Below are 21,790 nucleotides of genomic sequence, written 5' to 3'. Positions count from 1 at the left end.
GTATTCACCTCATTGGGCAACCTAGAGCAGTATCGAACGTCCCTGTCCACATCCTCTCGAAGGTTAGACAGCGCTGCTTCAATTTGTTCCTTGTATGGGTTGTCGTCACTCATGAAGTAAGCTATGAAAAGGCAAAAGGTGAAATTTATTTCCCACATGTACTACGAGGGAACCTTTCGGGTAATAAGTTGTAACGAATCCACAAAACATTGCAGCTTCACAGAAATTTTCCAAATTGCAGTGTTGTAGCATTCAGAACATTGAACTCGAGAAATACAGTAGAACCGTGTTAATACGACAGCCCCTGTTCCTGTTTCGCTGCATCGAAGGACCGCGTTAATAAGACAGCCCCGCTTTGAGACCTTTTTTCTCGGGAACCGTTCCCTCACAATGGCTTCCGCACGTAACCTCGTTCATTAATATGATATTTCATACAATGACAGGTGTTTTCCGCACAACTAGGGGTGAACACATGTACTTTACCCTCGTTACTATGACCACTGGTCACTGAACCTGCGGTTCAGTTGACCTATAATGGACAAAATGAGAGCCCACTTTTGGGGTGACTCATGATGCCCCTTGTCTGATGTGCTTAAAACAGCAGTGTCCATCATATTGGTCATAGTGACCTGCTGCAGTCATATGCCATTCACTGACCATGTCTGAGAAAAACCACAAACGAACAAAGCTGACTGCCGCAATAAAGAAGCAGATATGCGGATTCAAGGAGCGACCATGCATACATACATTACATCCATACATTCTTTTAAAATCTTTTAACCAGCTTACATAATTTGCTAGTGTTCGAACCTTACGTAAATAATAAGGCTATGATACGACTCTTAACACATGCTGTTTGTTGAAGGGACACTAAAGTGATATAAGGGCAATAATGTATCAGTTGGAATATGTCCATTTAACTCTGAAACATCTTTTCTTAAATTATGAAGGTCGACGACGACATAGTAGTGCAGTAATTAGAAAACACATTGCACACTATTTCTTGAACTTGCTCTGCCTTCCAAGTTATCACAACAATGGGAGCGACGTCATTTTGACGTTTCGTGCGGGCCACCACTTATTTTACTGCATTTTTGAATAAGTTTTTTTTTCAGAGCCACTGGGCTACATTCACCAGACCTCCTTCCATAATGTATTATTTGTACATCTTTTCCGGTTGCCGTCACTAACAGAAACGAGATTACTTTATAAGCTGCACTAGTAGCTGCAAACAAGCTAGTGTGCACCCCTACAGACGTTTCAGTGAGTGCAATTTGCCGGGTAACAAATCGGGTTTCACCCTAAAGAGACAACCTTCAATTCAGGAAAGAAACGGGTTAAGCCCTAAAACTTCAGGCTCTAATTATAAAACTACAAACGTAACAGATCTTATGTAAGACTTGTCAACAGTAGTTCGTTCACGGGAAAGTATGTAAAAAGCACATCCGCCATACAGATTGAGAGAACCTTTGTCTCCTCTCCACACTTGTGCACAACCATAAGGCACATACCTAAAGAGAAACAATGCTAACACAAGCTCACCATTGGGAAGAAGTGCCCACGTGAGGCAGCGTGCCACAGCCATGCGTACATTTGCAATGCCGTCTCTGTGTAGCTGCAACAACTGTGGAAGTACTGCTTCCGAAAAAAGTGCTGGACTCATGGAACACCTAGAAAGCATCTCTCTACACAGCTCACAGTATCTGACAACAAAACAGTAGCATGAGGATTTATTGTGCTTAGTACTTGAACACAATGATTACTCACAGTTGCCTCTGGGACCACTTTGGATCCTGCACCTTGGTTAGGAGCTCTTGAAGAAATTGCTTGCAATAATTTGGGTTGGGACTGTGACTTAGATGACGGACCAAGACTGCCACCTGTTCAGTAAAATAAGTAACCCACATGGAAGCTCCATTTGATATTGAACTTTGCAATGAGACAACAAAAGTAACGCAGACACACCTGGGCACGTTTTTGCGAGCCCTCAGTGTCAGACTAGATACACTCTTACTACTGACAGCTAGAACAAAAAGTTTTGGTAACATGCATTTTTTTTAAATGCAACGAAAAGGAGGAGCTTACACGGCAGCACGCAACGTGTAGGTCAGTAGTGACAATGCTGGTACAGTAGAATCTCGTTAATTCGAAATCGCTTAATTCGAACCTCCGGATAATTCGAACTCTCGTCCGAGTCCCGTCTAAAGCACATGTATTTCAATGGGGAGACACTCCCGCTAATTCAAACAGACGAGCGTATACACCGCATAATTCGAACAAACAGCGCTCGCGCGTCAGACAGGAACGGGTCACAGCGCCCCATATCTCCCTGATTATTGACCTTCCGTACGCTTCCCGTCCTCTTTCCGCATTTTGCGCTGTTCAAGGACACTCTCCCCTCTTCACGACAGCAAGAAGTTTACGCGAACGCTTGCATTGTCCTTCTCCTCTTTCTCTCTCTTCCTCTTGAGACCCTCGTGAGGGTGGAGGAGGTGTGTGCGCGTGCCGTCACTCATTTTTATGACTTCGCGACTGTCAATATCGTTCTACAACCCGTTCACTGACGTCGTTTATTTCCCTAACGTGCACCATGTCAGCAGAGACGACGGCGTGGAGACTGGGCTCTTAACTGACGCGGACATCATCGACACCGCATGCGCCGGCGGGTTCAGGCGACTCAAGTCACGAACCTGTCTCGCGATCCAGTGCCTTTACCAAGTGCATCTGATGTAGCATCGGCGCTGGATATGACAGTGCGCCATTTTTCTTCCGAGAAAAATGCGGATGCCACTCTTGAACTTGTGTCCGAGTCAAAGCTATGCTAAGAGTCCCGCTAAAAGAAACAGTTGCAAGAGCGAAATACTGACTGCTTTCAACCTTAAGTCGCTTCATAATTTCTGTAAGTGAATTCTTGTGAACATATAAGTCCTGTATTTCCTTCAAAGTCGCAACGCGCTGCTGTGACGCTCTGGGAGTTTTCTCCGCCGTATCGGGAACGTAACGACGGTAGCGGCGGAGTTCGGCAGCAGTAACGATTTGAATTACGCCAATATAAATGCGTCTTGAAGTGACACCGGTACCGCGAACGTAAAATACGACTCGAAGTGCGTCGCGACACATCTGCATGCGCTCCCTGCGCCCAAGCCCCCTTCCAGGAGAGCGTCTCCCGTTAGTTCGAACTCCGGTTTATTCGAACAAATACCGCGGCCCCCTCGAGTTCGAATTAACGAGAGTCCACTGTATATTATTTTTAATAAAATAATGCTTGCAATAGTGTGTCCATGTTTCTCCACCTAGTGTTTTCTGGCATTTGGTAATATGCCCAGTATTTATTCAATGATATTGCTTAGTCCCTTTGTAGATAGCCATGTGTTTCAAAACTCCTATTGGTTTGACTGCAAGCAGCAATGTTTTAAGGTTAAACACAATATCACTCAAATCAAGTATTTCATCAACAGTAATGAGTGTTAATTATTATTGAGCTTAAGTATTTGTGATGATGATTCATGTTTTTTTGGCGCTTAGGCAACTAAGGTCATAATGCGCCAAAGCAGCTTAAGTATTTTGTGCTTTTGACTGCTTCCACTGACTTCCCAGATTATCAGGCGTAACAATTTTGTAGTACCTTTCTTTCCATAACTCACCGCTTTGACTGTCATTTGCCTAACTTCAGAGACCTTGTCCCCCAGCAGCTCTAGTGCAATGGGAACCAAATGGTTATGTACATCTGTTGGGCTATACAGCTCGACAATGTTCATGAGCTGCCTGAAAATGAGAAAATATTTGATTTTGAGAATTCTGAACAGAACAATCGGGCAAGATAAATAAAAAAAGCCACAGAGAAAACTTTGTTCTGACTTACTCTGCAAGAGTAAGTCTAAATCTCCAGTTCCGGTGGTTATCAGTTTTATGAAATTCTGCCAATAAAGGCAGAGATCTTCGGCGGTCTGCAGGAAACAGGCTACGCAGGAAAGGGCCCAAGTGCTGAAGAACACCCACACGCACCTCATCAACATCCCTCACAAACCCCTCAAAGGTGGGCACTAAATCTTGAGCCGCTATTCTTGCTCCCAGTATGGTGGCCAATTCATGCAAGCACGATGCCACAATGCGTCGAACCTTCCACTGCAATGTAAACATGTTGCCCTTTCACTAAAAACAAGGCAGGACTGTACAATAATAACTGCCTGAACTGTGTAAATACTACAACTGTGACTATGAATCAAAATTTAGCTACCAAAAGTGCATCTAATTCAACAGTGAATGCTGCAGTAGGCTTATAATGACAAATTCATTGCTAGATTGGAGGTGCAGTCGACCCAGTTTATCGGGATTTTGCCGTTCCCAGCAAAAATGTCTGGATAGTGAAGGTTCCGGATAAATGAGATGAGTCGCCAACAAAGCATGAGGAACCATCCACAGTCACTTGGGTAAAACTACTGCAGACATTCCTGTAAACTACTATCCGTGTCGTTAACTTGAGAAACATTACTCTTGCGCTCAAAGACTGTCAAAGCTGTTTTCTGTGCACTTCGTGCATCCTCAAGTGCCACGTCACTGGACTCCTGGATCTGGAATCTTCATGCGTATGCTTCATTTCTTCTTGAATATTACAGCTTTGCTTACCATGCTAATTGCTAATCTTCAACACTTCCAATGACAAAGGGCACACATGGCCCAAGGCATCAGAGTGCATCAAAATGTGCCATACAAAGTTAAGGTGAAGACACAACTTGCAGTATACCAATATTTTAGTTACCAAACATTTATTGTTAGCTATCACTGGTGCCAATGAAAACTCACATTCAACTAATCGATACATAGCTTTTAGTATTTGAAGATTTGCGGAAATTATTCTTAACACTAAAAGCTGAACATTCCACTATATGGCTCAAAATCATCCCTGCAACCTTACAAACAGTCCTTGGCACACAATTTACTGCATTACCAAATTTACGGCCCCAGACAATGACACTTCTTAGCATCTTTCAACTGCTTTGATGCCTCACACTAGTTTGTTTGTTTATTTCCAAGAAGAATGCAATAGGCAGATAATACACAGGATGAGGTCCTGTAGACAATCCCTTAATTGTCCAATAGACAAGTAAGGATGGGATATACCGTGATTCCAGTGATTATGCCTCTTGCATTTCAAAGCAACACAACTTTGTCAGGAATGACAACACCTCGAGTCAACTATATTCCTGTGTGGATGTACCCAACTAATATACCTGCATATCGGAGGCCAAAGCATCATATGTAGCCCTCAGGCATGGCCAGAAGTGACGTCCCAAAGTTAGAGCAACTGCAGGCAAGCTAAAGGCACAGTGCCTGCAGATTTCAGAGTCCAAGTTCTGGGCAAGCTCCGGGTCCGTCATTGTTTGATACCTCTCTAATAGGTCTATGGGAACTATGTCCTGAGGAATTAAAATTACAAACATGAATAAAAGCATTGCCTAGCACTTAAGACAATGCACAAAGGAACTGAATGAAGCTGAAACTCACTTGGTCATGAGCAGACCAGCTGTCAGACATGCTGTTCAGGGTTGACGAACTTGTAGATAAGAGCGGGATAGTAGCCACTGTTGTTCCCCGTTCAGGATCACTAAACTCATTCACCCTGATGTTTTTCACTGCTAAACAATGGAAAATAATTGACACTCACACTTCTGTCACCACACAGACATTTTAACTAGTAGCACAAGCATGCAAAACAGCAATTCAAAATCAAATTTCTAGGCCAGCAAAAAAGTTTACTTGCAACTTCTCCTCCCTCACTGAAGACTACGGCTGCCTCAGTAAACGAAGATGACATTACTACATTGCAATCCTGGTCAGGGGGCGTAACAGATGACGAGGATGCAGTTCGAATTCGTAACATTGACTCTTTTCCTGATCTAAAGTGAAGGCGAGAGAGAGCTAATCAAAAACTTCCTGGCACTGTGCGGTAACGAGCAGTATGAAACGTACTTTTCAAATGTAGACTGGTGCTGAGACTTCTCTGTGTCATGGCTCTGAGCCAATGCTTCTGTAGAAGACGACATTTGGACAGTGACATCGGACGAAAAACTCCTATTGTCCTGATCATGGGACTTTGCCCTCACATGAACAGCAGTTGCCTTGTCACCGAGAAATTCAATATCCACTTCGACCTAAGAGAAACAGTTTACTTGAAATAATATGCATACGCAGCTGTACTTTATAAAACATTATTTACACTGCAGGGAAACTGGTCTTACCTCGGGGATTGGCACCCTCCAAAACTGAAATGCATTGAAGTCGCTGTCTCCAGTGGGAACACCTGCACTCAAACCACCTGCTGCACTACTGTCCACATGCACTACCAGGTGCTGCCTATCTCCGTGTACAGACACTGGACCACATTCACTCTCGGTTGGTGGGGCTGATGAGGGAGGTTGAGGAGGAGGCAGCTCATTGTCATTGTCATCTACGTGGGGACCCAAGAGGCTTCTCTCTTCCTCACCAGCCTTTGCCTGCTGACAAACACACAAGGGTTAACACTGTGCAGACACAATAAAGTAAGTATGGCATCCAATGATACATAAACACTAGGGAGTTTTAGTAGATCAGATGTTTGGAAAAATGGCTCTGAAAAAGTTATAGGCCAATTGTGCAATTTCTTTCAAGTGACAGACATCATATTGCCAAGTTTGGATTCGACAGCTTCCGCAAACGTATTGTTTTCCTAGAGTGCTTCTGATCTACAAAAGGTCCCTACTAACCAACTACATGTACCATCGGTTCTTCTGCATGTTCACGTGCACCTGCAGGCACTTCCACTAATGCTGTAGAGATCCCATTAGCCTCAACTTCCTTTGGTGCTTCAAGAGTCTCCTCTCCTTGGGAACCTTGAGGTCGGCTCAACTCTGCAGTTGGTTGTAGGCACGAGGAGGGCACTGGCTGACATCCGTCACCACACGGCTTCTCTGCCTTATCATTATAGATAGGCTTGATGTTCCCGCTATCAGCATCGCTTGCATTCTAAAGGAAACAAGCAAGATACCTGCCACGTCCAGTACACCCACAGGGGGTCTTCACAAAATACTTTAATAAATAAATGAGTACAGCAGTCACATTCCTACGTATTTGAACAATGGTAATTAATGAAGGCACCTTCTGTTTGTTATCAGCCTCCCCTTCCAGTTTCTCCTTCACTTTCTCTCTCATTTCCAGTGATGGGACAGCAAAATTCCCTGACACAGAGGCTGTGTTTCCCTCATCACCTTGGGCAGAGCCTTTCATAGTCAGTACTTGAGCACACGAACCACAGGCATTGGCACGCTCAGACCGTACACTCACAACGCCATCCTCACTGCAGTAGAGGCCTGTACGCGATGGATCGGCAAATGTAGAAATGAATGGACCTAGTGCCTGGAATGCTGCTATTCGCACCTGAAAGATGGGAGAAGTCTCAAAAGTTTGATAGAATTCTCTGGAACACAAAGTAACATACCCATCTTGACTGATCATTGAGCAAGTTCAGGAACAAGGGAGCTAAATTTGTCCTCCGTGTGACCAGGGAGCACACACAAGACACAGGCATGAATACCTCTGCACACGCTTTGCGTACACCCCACACGGCATCTTCACACAGGTAGTGGAATACAGATAGCTGGCAAGAAGAGAGCAACACTGAGCTATATCTAAAGAAAACTCTGATAAAGAGGGTTTAAAAAATGGGGAAATCTTCAAAAGGCTAAACAGAGTTTGTGCTGGAGACCACTGGCCTGTATTGGCTTCATAATTTAAAGGGTACAAACTGTATACTTTTAGGGAACATTCAATTAATAAAAAAAAAAAAAGACATTTATGCTACAAACACGTTTTAATATGAAACATATTTCTTGCAAGTGAATATTGTTGCACGTAAAGGTTTGTAGTGATTGTGGCTATCTCTGCAGTACTATTGCTTGTATTGTTAGTTCATTTGAACACATATTGAACACCAAAACAGAGCATCCCCAGAATTGCATGTTTTACAGGCACTCTCTGTGAAACAATGCAGCCATTCTCAAAACGATGGTCCCATTAACGCCTTTCCTTTGCTCATCACACTTGTATGTTCTCAGATTCCAAAGCTGCCCCTAGCACTATCTACAGTATATCTTGAAGCTTCTCCCTAACTGCACAGGATGACATTATTGCACATAGGCACAAAGACAAAGCCAATTTTGGTGTATCGAGAGCTTATACCAGTTTTGAAACTTTTCCTCCCCGAAAGCAATCTTGTTTGCATCAGTGTGCATGCATCCAAAAGCATGAATGCAGTCACTGATGATGAAATACTTTTGCTGGAAATAAAATAAAAATATGTGGCTTTTCAATTTTTGAATGTAATAGCTAATTTGTACTGAATTCACAGAAACATCCACTTTCATCAGCAATCAGAAAGAATGTGTCATACAGAGTGATTAAAATACATGCAAAGCACCCCATAGGCTACAAAAATCTGCCCAACCCCCTTAATGTAGTGTACCACAATTGGGCTCACCAAGTTGTCTTCTGTACACTCTTGTCCTACAATTGTGCAGAAGTCTCCAAAGTTTGCAGCACATACCTAGAATGCATGCAAGTCATGAGCATAAACTTGGTTTGAGAGAAATTCGTAGCAGCCAGTAATGACACAGACATGAATTTCAATGCTAAACGTGAATGACATTACCTTTCTAACATGGAATGAAGAGTCCTGACAAAGGTTTACAAAAGGTGGCAAGAAAAGGTCTACTGTCATGTCCTTCCCCATATAGGGTGCCATTTTTGTCATTAACTGGAAAATGAAATAGAATAAAATAAAGTTCTCAATTCAGAGCACCAATGACGACACTGAAAGACATTTCTAACGCCTAGCAACCACAAGATAGGACATGACATGGAAACAGAAAACATAAGCTAGACTGCAAGTGAGAAGCAAGCGGGTCTACTTCAGTTGCTGCTAACAGCCCACTGCTGCTCATCAAAGCTGGCTGTGATATGGCATCTTTTTCACGACACATCGCAGCCACTTTGACGAAGAGCAGTAAAACAATGCACCTTGCAGACTGGGTGACTTGGCAACGGAGGTAGCATGCTGCACCCGGGTCATCAAAGATGGCTGTGATATGGTATCAACCTTACTACAAACCACAACCAGCTTGATGCCCGGGGACTAGCAATTTCATGGCATCCTCATGAAAAATTCCCAGTTCGGACATGTAGCTTGAAGAGTTGGAGGTTTGATGAAAACCCTTGTACTACACAGAAATTTTGTGCATACACAACATCACACATGTAATTACTTCTGTTTCAGAGTCTAATCAGCCATATACTATATTTACATGGATGTAAAATGACTAGCAGCACGATGGCCAGCTTTTGTCTGTTTGGAACAGGTGGAGATAGAACGAACTGAAACAGGCAACTTCTAAATCAGTAAAATTTGAACATCAAACATCCCCGCAAATATCAAGTAAAAAATTATACCAGGAATGCACTTACAATATCCCTTCCCAATGTTACACAAGCAATGCTAGACACTTTTGTTCTCGTTGAAATGCTGAAAACTGGGTGCTTGGATTGAGACAGACGTTTGAAATCACTGCCAAAACCCAGTGCATAACGATGAGCACATGGAGTTTTCCTGAACTAAGACACACAAGATACTTAGTTGTAGCTTTGGAGGCGAGATTGTCAAAATGGTGTCGGACCAAAAGAAAGTGCAAAGCATGCAGTGGCATGCATAGACAAATTTTATTGTAAAGTGTAGTAAAGTTTTTGCTGCATGTTTAGAAAGGAAGGTTCTGCATTGCAAATGCTGTCAAGTTAGTCACAGAAGGAACAGTTCCTTTCCACAGGAAGTGTGTTGAAAGGTCATGGAGGTGGCCAGCTCCAACCAGGGAAGGGTAACGGTAATGGTAATGGTAACGGAAACAGAAATGGTATATTGCCCAAATTGGAGATGGTAACAATAACAGAAACGGAAATGCATGTTCCTGTGATGATATTAGCCTATGATTTTCAGTTACTTATTTTGTACTTTTTCTCTTTTCACTGTGGCCATCGCAGTATTATTTACTATTGAGAGCGTCTGCTTATGAATGCGACATTGGATGAAAGTTACGCCCGTCTTGGGTTGCTCGACTCCGAGCGACTGAAGACTGAAAACATGCTCCTACACACTATACTTTTTTTTTTTAAATCTTGCAAGATGTGCGCATCCCAATGACGTAAAATTACTGTGTAGTATGTACACGTGACACCGAAGCAGCACTTGGGCAAAACAGGGTGCTGATAGAGCCGGACGGGTTGTCCTCCCGCAGCTCTGTAACAACCATTCCATTACCGGAAACGTAACGGAAACGAAATTGAAAGGCCGGTATCAGAAACAGATAACAGAAACGAAAATCTAGCAGTAACGAAAATGGAAACGGTAACCAAAATACGTCCGTTATCCTTCCCTGGCTCCAACTATCAAACAAAAATATGGAGACAGTCAGGGAGGATTTCCAAGAATGCCCACGAAAGTTCAATCATCGTGCAGCTAGATAATTCTGAATTACCTGCTCATCTATTCATTACGTGACTCATCACAGAAACTGAATAGTACACTGTATTCTGTAAATATTCTTCATGCAACAGAAGCAGCACATGTGGAGATTCTATAATTTTGGAGCAAAGGTATAATTGTACCTATTTTTACGATGTTTAGTTTGTTCTTACCTAATCTTACTTTAGCCTTTCAAAATGTGTCAGTCACAACCCAGATAATCTATAGATAATGACTATGCTACCATGGTTTTGGGCAACAGCTTATTGCTGGGTCACTTCACGAATAACACTGCAGCAATGACACTCCACCATGTACGATTTCTGCGAAACATATCGTAGTTCCTATAGCCGTAACCATATGTGCACTTCATAAGATTTCAGTTCAAGCGGCATCGTGTTTTAGAAACACAGCGTGCTCAAGATTCAAAACGTAGTGTTGCTCAGATAGCAGGCAATATATTATTAAAAGTAGCCAGTACCTGGGATCTGCAACAAACAATGCAAGAATAAGTTCGAGAGACATCTACATAAAATTGCCAGTATCCCCAACCCTTAAAGAACTGATTTTTTTTTTGCTCCGCATTTTGACTATGATGAGCACCATTAAAAACATAATAGCCCAGTATGGTTTCTAACAAAAAGACAAAGCATACTTCTATGAAAGCAACTGGTGCAAAACTAGAGAAATTTGTATGATATTCAAGCATAAATCTTCCATGCAGAAGTATCTGCAGTGGGCCATTGTAGAGCAAGATGAAAGTGCTATCTTGTTTCACATAAATGCTGAACAGATAAAATACATGCATCCACGCTAACAATGCACGACAACATAATTCTTTTTTGGTGCAGTTGAGGCATGCTACTGAATCACTCACAGCAGGTATTTCCCATACAGAACACAAACATTCAAAATTTACAGAATTAGTCCTCTGGAAGTCCCACAACGTCCATTTCAGAAGTACTCATGTGCTGATCACATAAAACTTACTGCGCTTACAGACCTGAAAGTTCGAGAGGATGCTTTGAGTCATAGCATGGGAGTTACATTACGTATCTGTTATTCTTAAGAAGTTAAGTAGAAAAAATCACATGGCAGAAATAGTACTGTTTGCCTTCCCAGTCTGATGAAGCACAATAAACTGGAATGCATACAAATTCTTCCCTTAATGGTACACTGCAGGAGCCAGATACTAGCCACATATAACAGTAAAAGATATTGCCTGGAAACTGAGCAGCACTTCTTGCATGTAAGAAGACCTACTGGGAGTTTGTAAGAAATTTAAGATATTTTTCAATCTAAAACCTTATGAAACACACCTTAGTCCCCTTCAATCTCAATTTTCTTCACAAAAGTACAACAAAGGCCAAGCACCACTGCTGAATTCATGAGCTGACACAGCTACGGAGAAATATCAGCTGTTCCGCATGTTTTAAATGCCTTACGTACGTGGTCTAAATGGTGTTACAACAGCATTCCTAGAATAACACCCAGACACTGCACTGAAAATATAGAAGGAACAAATGCTTCGAAATTACTCGAAGATGAGGTTGCCGTCTTGTAGCTTGACGATAGATAATTCGAGTCCAGCTCATCAAAGGTGGCTGTGATATGGTCACTCTAGATACATTTCACAGTCCCTTTGACGGCTGCACAAGAAAAATAGTATCTGCAGAGGCTGAAGTGCTTCTGAAGTTCACGCCGACACGGCAGGTGCTATTTCCAACAAAGACAAGGTAGTGAGATGGTGGTGCAATCAAACGCATCTCACTACCCATGTCTTTCAGGGAATCAACACTGCTACTGTTGAAGCCACTTAATTCTTGTGCTTTGCAGGTCACCTTGGGTGAAATCACATCTTTATATTCCTCACTATTACAAAATAAGTCACAAGGGTGACAAAAGGTATTTAGTCACTACAGGGTGCATCACGTAACGTGTCATTTGACCTTTGTAAAAAAAACAGCTCAACAGAAAAATATGAGGTAAACGGGTGCCCTCTGGCCATTCAATTTGCCACCTACTAAAAATAATTGAAATAAATTAATGTTTTCTAATTGAACTCTGAAATTTGCCTAGTCAATGTAACATTTTTCTAGCTAAATGAGATAGACAGTGGTTGAATTAGCCAAACCCACCGCAAAATACGATTCGTAGTACGGCGGTTATGTCCAGAAAAGTTGTCCGAAAACTGAGGTTTAGTTCCACATATTTCAGCAACGCACTAAGTCAGCCGCAAAACAGCGCCTTGAGAGGGTATACCGCTCCCCACCTGATAGCCAGAGCAGCTGAAAAATAAGGCAAGGGTAACTTTCGCATCCAGCAATCAGAAACCCGCTTATCTGCACATACGCAGCATCTCTTGTTCCTTTTCCTCCTTTTCTGCAGCTGCTTTGTCAGGTGGATAGTGATATGCCCTCCTCACGCCGCTGTTTTGCGGCCGACTTAGTACGTCGTTGACAAATGCGCAAATTAAAACCTCAATTTTTGGACGACTTTTCTGGACATAACCTACATACTACGTAACGTATTTTGCTGTGGGTTTGGCTAATTCAACCACGGTCTATCTGATTTACCAAGAAAAACGTTACATTGACTAGGCAAATTTCAGAGTTCAATTTAAAAAATTCAATTGATTTCAATTAAGTCATTAAAAGTATTTTTAGTGGGTGGCATATTGAATGGCTGGAAGGTAGCCACTTACTCCATATTTTTCTGTTTTTTTACACGGGTCAAATGACATGTTACGTGATGCACCCTGTATATTCAATAAAGATTAGGGCTAACTTAAAAACAAGCAAGAAACTGATATTAGTAATGCCTGAACAAGTCTACAGCAAATATTTCAAGACATGTGGTAGTGATATTTAACTCTGACTTATGAGATAGCTACCAAAAGCTGAGTACGGTGCAGACCATTTACAATCAAAATCAATGAAACCATGGAACAGACAACTGTATGCATAAAAACACTGAGCAAGATACAAAAGACAAGATACATTTGCAAAGTCGATGGCACATAGGATTGACAAATGTGAATACAATTGACGAAGGGCATTTTATTGTTTGAGGCTACATATTGGCATTATATCCTTGAACCAACACAACATATATTGAGAATCAGTAAGTGGAGAATGTGCATCAGAACAAAACCAATCCTGCTCAATACAAGGGTTTAGTTATGTAGTAAACTGCAACACTTCCACCAATGTTGTGTGCACTAATCGTTTTCAGAAATGTCACCAAGTATGACGCCCTAAAGAGTGTCGGCACGCTCACATGAACAAAGATTCTACATATGGCTCCTCTGTAGGTGCTCACAATAGTACCTCCAATTTTGATATATTAGGTTAAAATGCTACAATACGACAACATTGGAGGTAGCTAGTGCAATGTGTGTTAGTATAACTTTCCTTAAAGCAGAAAGTTTAAGGGGATAGCATCGTGAAAGAGCTGGAGTTTTTCGGAAGCATTTAAGCAACTTGGAGAGATACAGAATTTTTTGTATTTTCCATTTATACTGTACACACACAGTTGTGAACGAATAGTGAATTCACTCACAGTGACCGCCTCTGTTCTATAGTCGTCCACATTGTCTGATTCAGTAAGATGAACCACAAGCCTGCATATCTGCTCTTCTAGTTGCTCTAGTGGGGGAGCAATAGGAGAGAAACTTATTTCACTCAAAATTTAATCTTTACTTGCGCCCTTGTTTTCTGTTCCTTACCTCTGTCTATGAGAGCTCTTTCCAGTATAAACAACAGTGATACTTGAGTCCTTTTCCTAACCTGCAATTAGCAACAAAACAAATCACAGTCACAAGCATATAAATGATGCCTGCAGAAGTGTGCTCAGTGTTGCTCTTTTCCCTCTAACTTTTGTTGTCTAATCCTCTCAAATGATCATCACAGAGGGCCATCTGATTGTAGATGATATTATGTGAGATGTCCAATTTCGGCTAGGCAGTCCTCAAACCGTGCCATGAGAGCATGCGAGGCAATCTATATTTTTCATACGCATAGCTGGTTCTCACGAGAAATATGATATTGTTCATGAACAACAAAGTGCATGCGCAAGGCCACAGAAGAGTCTATCTTGGTATGGTTCAAGTTAGGCTCACATTATCTCAGTTCCCAGTGACTGTCTCACTGGTATGCAAGAGCCAAAAGACACAAAGAGCAATTCTGCGAGTAGTATATGTCTTAATGCAAGTATGAGACGTTGTGATATTGGGAGCATATACATTGTCAATATCCCCATATCCTTAGTACACAATGACACCAAGTACTCCATACTGAAATAACATGACATTGGGAAAGTGTGCTTACTTGGTTAGTGACGTCTGTCAGATACTGTACAATAGTAGGCACTATATTGCTGCGAACAATGCCTGCAAGCAGGCCCCCTTCATTGGCACAGAAGCTTGCAATGTATGGTAACTGCTCTACCAGCTCTGCCCTCACACTGGGCTCTGCACAAAGATACCCCACATAAATGACACAGGCAATATTTTGTGCATGTTTGTGTTTTTTGAATGACATCAACTTGCGACTGAAGGAATTTCTAATGTGTGCTTGTGCAGAATAAGACAAGGGAGGAGGGGAAATTATCACTGAGTCATCCTGTGCTCTACATAGGCTGTGCATATGCACATATGCACCATGGATGTACAATAAACAATCTACAACTTTCTCATAGCTGATATAACGGTTTTATTGTTCAGGCTAACTTATTGTTAAGGAAGAAAACTTTACACACGTTCCCCTCCTTCAAATGATCAGCAGTATAGTGTGTGCGTGTGCCTTCAAGCTCAAAAAGCACTATTCAGATGTAGAGGGGATGCCCTACATGGTGAAAAAGAAGCATACGATATAGAGCACATTCACCTCCAAGGTGAAGTCAACCACATCCTCTTGCACCACTCAATGAAGGTCCTCCAAGCTGATGCCCATATCCAACAGTACCCGACACACATGGAGAGCGCAAAGGGGAAAAGAGGAGAGAAACAGCAGCAGGGGAGGAGGAAACTCTCTCAAAATGAGAATGAATGTGACTGAATGACTCCATATGGCACGCTTCCTCCACCCACTCTGCACGCGAGCAACCATGTGCATATGTACGCCTTCTCTCTCTTCCTGTATGTGTGTGCATGTATATATAGTTCCAGAGGAGGAGTGGCTTGCTCAGCAATAGCAATGTCAAGTTAGTTTCTTACTTTGTTTTACCTCTATAATTATGTAAGTATCCACGCTCTTAAAAAAATGCACGTTCCTCTTTCTTGCTAACTTCCGCCTTGTATGTGTGCATAGATATCCATACGTATAGATGTGCAAAGGAAAAAAGAAGCCGAAGCTTTTAACAACACGTATACAATAAAAATCAGGAGCAGTCAAAGAGCTTGTATGGTAACACAGGATACGAGAGAGTCCTTCACACTTGCTTTTCACACCTCTTTCCAGCAATTATCTGACAGGTTCATTGTCTGCTCCTGGATTTTACATTTCACTTTTGTGGGCATCTACCCCATTTAGCCTTCCCTATATACACATTACATCACACACAGCATTTTCCCATAGATTAAGCAGTATTTCATGAAGGAGATTTGTTTATGAATGCTACGCAATGTGAATGATGCAGAGCCCAGATATCTGGTTTTATTGGTCAATCTAAACAGACAATATCGGGTACTCATGCTTAAAACGTGACATGTTTAAGATGTGCTGACATCTGATGACATGAAAGAATAAAGTGACTTTGAGCACAAACATAGAATGCCTCGAAAATGCAGATTCCAAAACACCACACGAAAGGCAGAAGGTACAGGCCGAAACAAGGAAACAAAGGTGGAAGAAACCATGTGCCAGCCAATGAGGAAGAGTGCTAGCACGCAAAGTGAGCCAGTAAATAAACACGAGTTTGAGAAATCAATGCGCTTGCCAAAAGAAAGGAAATCAACCTCAAAGGTGCAGCAGAATTACCTCCCACGATTCCAAACGAGAGAGAGAGATGTGTGAACAGTCATGATGGCAGCTGAGAAACATGCCCTTTTCCTGTCTTCCTTGTACAGAGCAAGCCCTAGCTAATTCTCGTCGACGCCAAGCGGGGGAGGGCATCCTTCATACAAGACAAGATACTTTCCGACATAACAATAGACACAGATCTCAACAAAGAATGTAACTATCTAGATAACAGATGAGAGAAGGCAGGTGTTATGTTCATTGCTGACCAGATCACAGCAACCGGGAATAACAAGGAACGGCTGTGTGGTAGCATTGAAGAACAGAAAATGACCTGGCTGTCCAAATGTCTAACCTAGGCGACACATGTTACCCATACATCAGCTGTCTAACTAACACACTTGCAAGCCTTCTAAATTTTCTGTGATGGTTTATTAAATGTTGATCATAATGAAAAGGAGAAGGCAGTGCGGGGGGTTTCACCACTATAGTCCCCTCTGTGTGAAGAAATACGCGTGACAAAGCCAAAAAGGTGAACATAGCAATCATCAATTAGCCTGTGCAGCAATTTTTGGCAGCGTGTCTATAGCAGTAACATCCCTGCAATGTTTCATGCTTCCCAGTGTTCAAAGTGGTATGAGGCATCAGGGAAGCAAAAGTGGGATTCCCTCTAATCACATTTTGCTACCCAAGCAGAAATGTCCTTTGGCCGCAAGATGCATAGTACAATACCATGTCATTTGAACAGTTCTATTAAGATTTTGTGCTCTATAACCACCTGTTCTGTTTGAGTTATGCGTTCTGCACATGAATGTTGCGATTGTTAGAAAGGTAGTCACCAACGTGTTTGTCAAACAAGAAATGCCACAATGATTGTCTTACCATAGTGGTGATTTCTATTCGTTTTATTATTTTAAACTACACAAGGTATAAATGAGTGTGATGTAAGTTACAAATTAATAAGGTTTACTATAATTACAGACATGAGGATAAGTTTCATGTGACAATTTGTTTTTTTGTAATTTGCTAATGATTTTACTTCTGCAATGGACTGGGCACTGCACAAGCGGAAACATCCCATCAGTAGCATCCACACCGAGGTTGCAGTTATGTGGTGACATGCAGTGTGAACCACAGCTCATTCACGGTAATGTTTCAGTTGTGAAAACAAAATATAACGGTAACTGACAATTGCTGCTTCAGCCTTAACACTATCTACCATGCATCAATGATTACGGGTAATTTAATCAAAATATCATCACCGACAATCTGCACGTTGAGTCTGCAACCTCCGAATAGTGGTTGCAAAATACAAATGCAAACTAGGATAGTCACCATGGCTGCAGTTGGGAACCCAGGGGTATACTTCGTCTATACTTGCCTTGAGGTCTGAGGCAAGTTGAGGAATACACCCCTAAATTCGCATCAAGCCTTCGCTAACTTAACCACGAAGGTTGAGAGAAAACAAACAGTACCTGAAGCAACCAAAACAGCTATCTTACTTTCCACCCCAAAGTGTGTACTACAGATAAACGTACTTACTAATTACACATTGGTTACTACAGGTTTGCAAATTTGCCATATATAAAAAAGAGGGGGTAACTCTCCGGCTTAACTTTCACTCAGGCCAACACGCACATCAGATATATAGGTCGATGCCCTGTCACGTCTGCAGTGACATCGAACAAAGGCTCACAATGCAAGTCCCTGGCCGGTTTTCCAGCACGGAGACGTACGCGGGGAAGAGCATTTCGGTGGACAAGTACCCCCCACGAGTCATCCAATTAACGGGCAGTAACGAGAAGAAAACGCTTTGGTCAATGCTATTTTGCGGGGTGGCTTTCCAGGGGACTGCGAAAGAGCAGCTATCAACGGCCACCCATCCTTTCAGAAGGGGGCGAATTTCCGGTTAAAGCAATCGTCGAGAAAATCCTCGGGGTACAAAATGGAGGACGTGGAAGAGACGCCACACAGATGCCGTTACAACCTCCTCTCCGACAGAATGCGCCCACCCTCAACCGGCTGGCGCCATGTCTGTCGTAAAGTGATAGACGAGCTCAAACAGCCACGCAGGCGGCACCAGTGACGGTTCTGCCTAACCAGATGGCTACGCAGGACTTGTGTCAAGATGCCCGACACGAAATAAAAGCGCCAGTCATCGCCATCATGACATTGCTCATGTGTTTCGTCATTCCTCTTCAGGCGCTAATCAGTTTCACACAGCATCAGATTTACAATCGCACTCAGATTTTCCGCAAGGTTTCAGGGGTGGAGTAACACACGTATGTGCTGGGTTTTCCGCAATTTCTGGCCTTTCTAGCAGGTATTTGGGGGGGGGGGGGATCCCTGGTCGCACTAAAGGCACAGCTGGCTCTCCCGTGTCTCTGAAGCGAAGGCTAATCCAGCATAATGAAATAGCATGGGGTTCACGTAGTGTGTGCGGCTCATGGAAGGTTCCAATGTCCATCGTTCTGATTGGAATAGAATACCGTCGTCACTTACCACAGTCATTAGCTAGAACACCCATGACGGAGACGACGGAATTGATGTCCTCTTGAGAGTCAGCGACGCTCTGAAGGGTTTCCACGATGTTCCGCGCCACAATCTGCCTGCAATGACAAGTACATGGCCGTCACACACGGTAGGCAGAAGTATTCGCTGGCCTTCAAGTATGTATGGAACATATCGAAATAAATATAGGGCGTTATCTGTATTAAAAATAAATAAAATGCGTGCACACACCGTTGCCTTTTGACCCCTCCTCCACTGTCTCAAGTCGCTGGCGGGTAAGCGCAGCAGACTAGTGTCAAAAACCAGCCCAAGAACTACAAAAGCCCTTGAATGAGGGGGAGACGTGTCTTTCGGGGAATTTTCTCCATCAACAAGAACCCTCTCCCTTTTTCTGAACCCTCCACTCCGTGTGTGGAAGTAACACAGGGGAAAGGAATCCCACAACATGCTCCCCGCCTCTTATTACTAGGAGCCTTTCGGACGCAAACCCAGCCGCCGCTACCAGAGTTCGATGGCCTCTTTACCAGAACATGCGGGCAACAAGCACGCGCTGGACTTTACTTTTGTAGCTTTCCACCCCTCCACCTTGAACGGCACTTTCAATTGTTCACAGCCTTACAAACAGGCTGTCATTATGGCTTACCCACGGAGAAAATCCGAAAATGGCGCGCTACTGTGTGCTCCTAACACCCCTGCCGAATAGCTCATTTATCGTGAGAGCACCGCCTAGCACAGACTCAAAGGCCCATGCTAATGCGTGACACAAAAACTCGATTTCCATCGTTAATGACGTACGCGAAAAATTGCAGCGCCAAAAGAAGGCTGTCGATAATTAAGGCAATGTACACGATAGAGCGCTGCAAACGGCGCGGCAAACGTGCAAAAACATGTGCTTCGTCATTTGTTTTCCTCCCTACGTCTCCACGTGCACAACTCGTGTTCCTCAGGCCAAGACGACGACGACGACGGACATGTGAGGGCATTGAAACCCTTATCTTTTCTAGAGTGGCTTCCCCGAGGAGATTGCTTCAGCAAGACCACTCGGTCGTCCATTCAGCCAGTTCAAGTCACGTGCTGACCGCCAGGGAATCTGAGTAAACATGCTTGCACCTAGTCATGAGTATTTCCGTAACAGACCAGAAATACAAATTACTTTGTAGCTCACCAGTAAAGAGACTTGCACAAGCAAGCCACAACGCACTATTCCTGGAACTGAATTTCGCATGGGCGGGTCCTCAGTTAGAATAAAAGCAAGTAATTCGTACAAATTGAGACTTCCTTTCAGAACATGGCATTTTGTTGAGTGCGAGCCGCGTTCCATGGAACATCAGTCTACTGTATATACGAAACGTCCCCGTCGAATATGAACCGCTATAAAACGGCAAAAAACAAAAAAAAAAAAAAAAACAGGCATTCGTAACGAGCAAGTGATGTTCTGCAGATGAATGCTGCTGTCTTTCATTGAGAAACCACATAAGCGACAAACAAAAAAGTTTCCACTCTCCAGAGCCCATGCGCGCTGCAACGGTACAACTCCCCCCAACCTGCTGCACAAAATGGACCGCTCCCCAGGATGAGCGGCCGCAGCGAACTTGGGCTGCCCCCCATTTCACCCTACAAGGGGAGTGGCAGGGTGGGGGTGGGTGGGAAGGAGGGCGCTCAGAGGCGCGGTCCGGGCTGCAAAGAAAAAATCCATGAAAAGGAGGGGCCCCTTCACACGCATCCGAGGGACGATTCTATTTCTAGGGGCAAAGAGGGGAGGACAGAAGGAACACGAGGGCGGAGTTGGAAGGAGCCTTCCGTTCTTCCACTGCTGCACATTCCTGACTCTCCCCCGCCTCTCCTACTTGCCGTTATTTTGTAGCAGAATTTCATCATCACCTCCCCTCTCGGAGCGTTCAGAGTCGCCGCGGGAAATGAGCTCGCCCTGCGGGGTTGGCCTTCACCAAAACCAATAAAGTACGGAAAATCAGCGTCGGTGAATTCAGTAGATTGTAATGTCACGTCATAGCATTTCATTAGAAGAATCGCGCGATAAAATACCTTCAACATCAAATATGCACAGCGTTTTCGAGCATCTCGAGCACGATTTCGCCATTTGTGCCCAGGGATAAAACTCAGCACGGTAAACAGAGCACAAATTTGCATTTCGGATAGTAACGTAAAAGTGCAGAGACCGGAGCGACAATTAGGACAACACGTGAGCCTCACCAACGCTCAAAGGCGGCTCTCTTAATGACGCCTCAGAGCTTATATGCAAAACACATTCCCTAAATGTAAACGGGTCATTCACAAACGCCACATCCCAACCACACCACCAAGTCCAATGTACGGATTAGGCAGCGGTGTACTGGCGGAATGTTACAAGACAGCAATGTTAACCAGTCCGACATAGTGTTGCACGTTCAACTCCGTACGGCGGAAATGTAAAAATTTCGCCACGTAATTCGAAAACCAACTTCATTCAAACCAACAAGCGAGAGGCACGCGCGTGCCAGTGACCTCAGCTCGCGCCGACAACTACTCGTACGAGTTAGATTGGATGAATGAGTGAGAAAGATGTAAGAGAATGGAAAGGATGTCTGTCCGTCCAGCTCAAACCGAGCCACGCTGATGTTTGGTGCTTTATGGCACAAGAGGCCACGCTGATGTGGTGTAACTGGCATTCCGAGAGTAATACTCTATGCAGGCATCGTGAGTACTGCTGATGCATTACACTCTGTGGAGGAATACTGTAATGCCATGATATTTTGGCCAGGTAATGCGTAACAACATTACT

General features: G+C 43.3%; 1 protein-coding gene across 8 annotated transcripts in view; it reads right to left on the bottom strand.

Annotated features, from left to right (window-relative positions):
• Positions 1-21,790, bottom strand: part of LOC135378104 (serine/threonine-protein phosphatase 4 regulatory subunit 1-like) — a 66,591-nt gene that overhangs the window by 999 nt on the left and 43,802 nt on the right. For 7 of the 8 annotated variants that reach the window (XM_064610979.1, XM_064610982.1, XM_064610981.1 and 4 more), the window contains 19 exons: positions 19,003-19,109; positions 14,872-15,014; positions 14,271-14,331; positions 14,105-14,190; positions 8,684-8,788; positions 8,513-8,578; positions 7,475-7,633; positions 7,135-7,413; positions 6,757-7,002; positions 6,240-6,497; positions 5,971-6,152; positions 5,758-5,897; positions 5,506-5,636; positions 5,232-5,417; positions 3,863-4,125; positions 3,645-3,765; positions 1,768-1,880; positions 1,543-1,703; positions 9-121 (listed from right to left, as the gene is read on the bottom strand). In XM_064610979.1, the coding sequence (XP_064467049.1) occupies positions 9-121; positions 1,543-1,703; positions 1,768-1,880; positions 3,645-3,765; positions 3,863-4,125; positions 5,232-5,417; positions 5,506-5,636; positions 5,758-5,897; positions 5,971-6,152; positions 6,240-6,497; positions 6,757-7,002; positions 7,135-7,413; positions 7,475-7,633; positions 8,513-8,578; positions 8,684-8,788; positions 14,105-14,190; positions 14,271-14,331; positions 14,872-15,014; positions 19,003-19,109 (2,920 nt within the window). The remainder of the gene's footprint in view (positions 1-8; positions 122-1,542; positions 1,704-1,767; positions 1,881-3,644; positions 3,766-3,862; positions 4,126-5,231; positions 5,418-5,505; positions 5,637-5,757; positions 5,898-5,970; positions 6,153-6,239; positions 6,498-6,756; positions 7,003-7,134; positions 7,414-7,474; positions 7,634-8,512; positions 8,579-8,683; positions 8,789-14,104; positions 14,191-14,270; positions 14,332-14,871; positions 15,015-19,002; positions 19,110-21,790) is intronic. The other variant, XM_064610978.1, reaches the window with a different exon arrangement.

Source organism: Ornithodoros turicata, chromosome 1 (assembly GCF_037126465.1).
Source record: "Ornithodoros turicata isolate Travis chromosome 1, ASM3712646v1, whole genome shotgun sequence".
Classification (NCBI taxonomy): Eukaryota; Metazoa; Arthropoda; class Arachnida; order Ixodida; family Argasidae; genus Ornithodoros; species Ornithodoros turicata.
The sequence above is the reverse complement of the archived record's forward strand: the minus strand, read 5'-3'. Positions and strand labels throughout refer to the sequence as shown.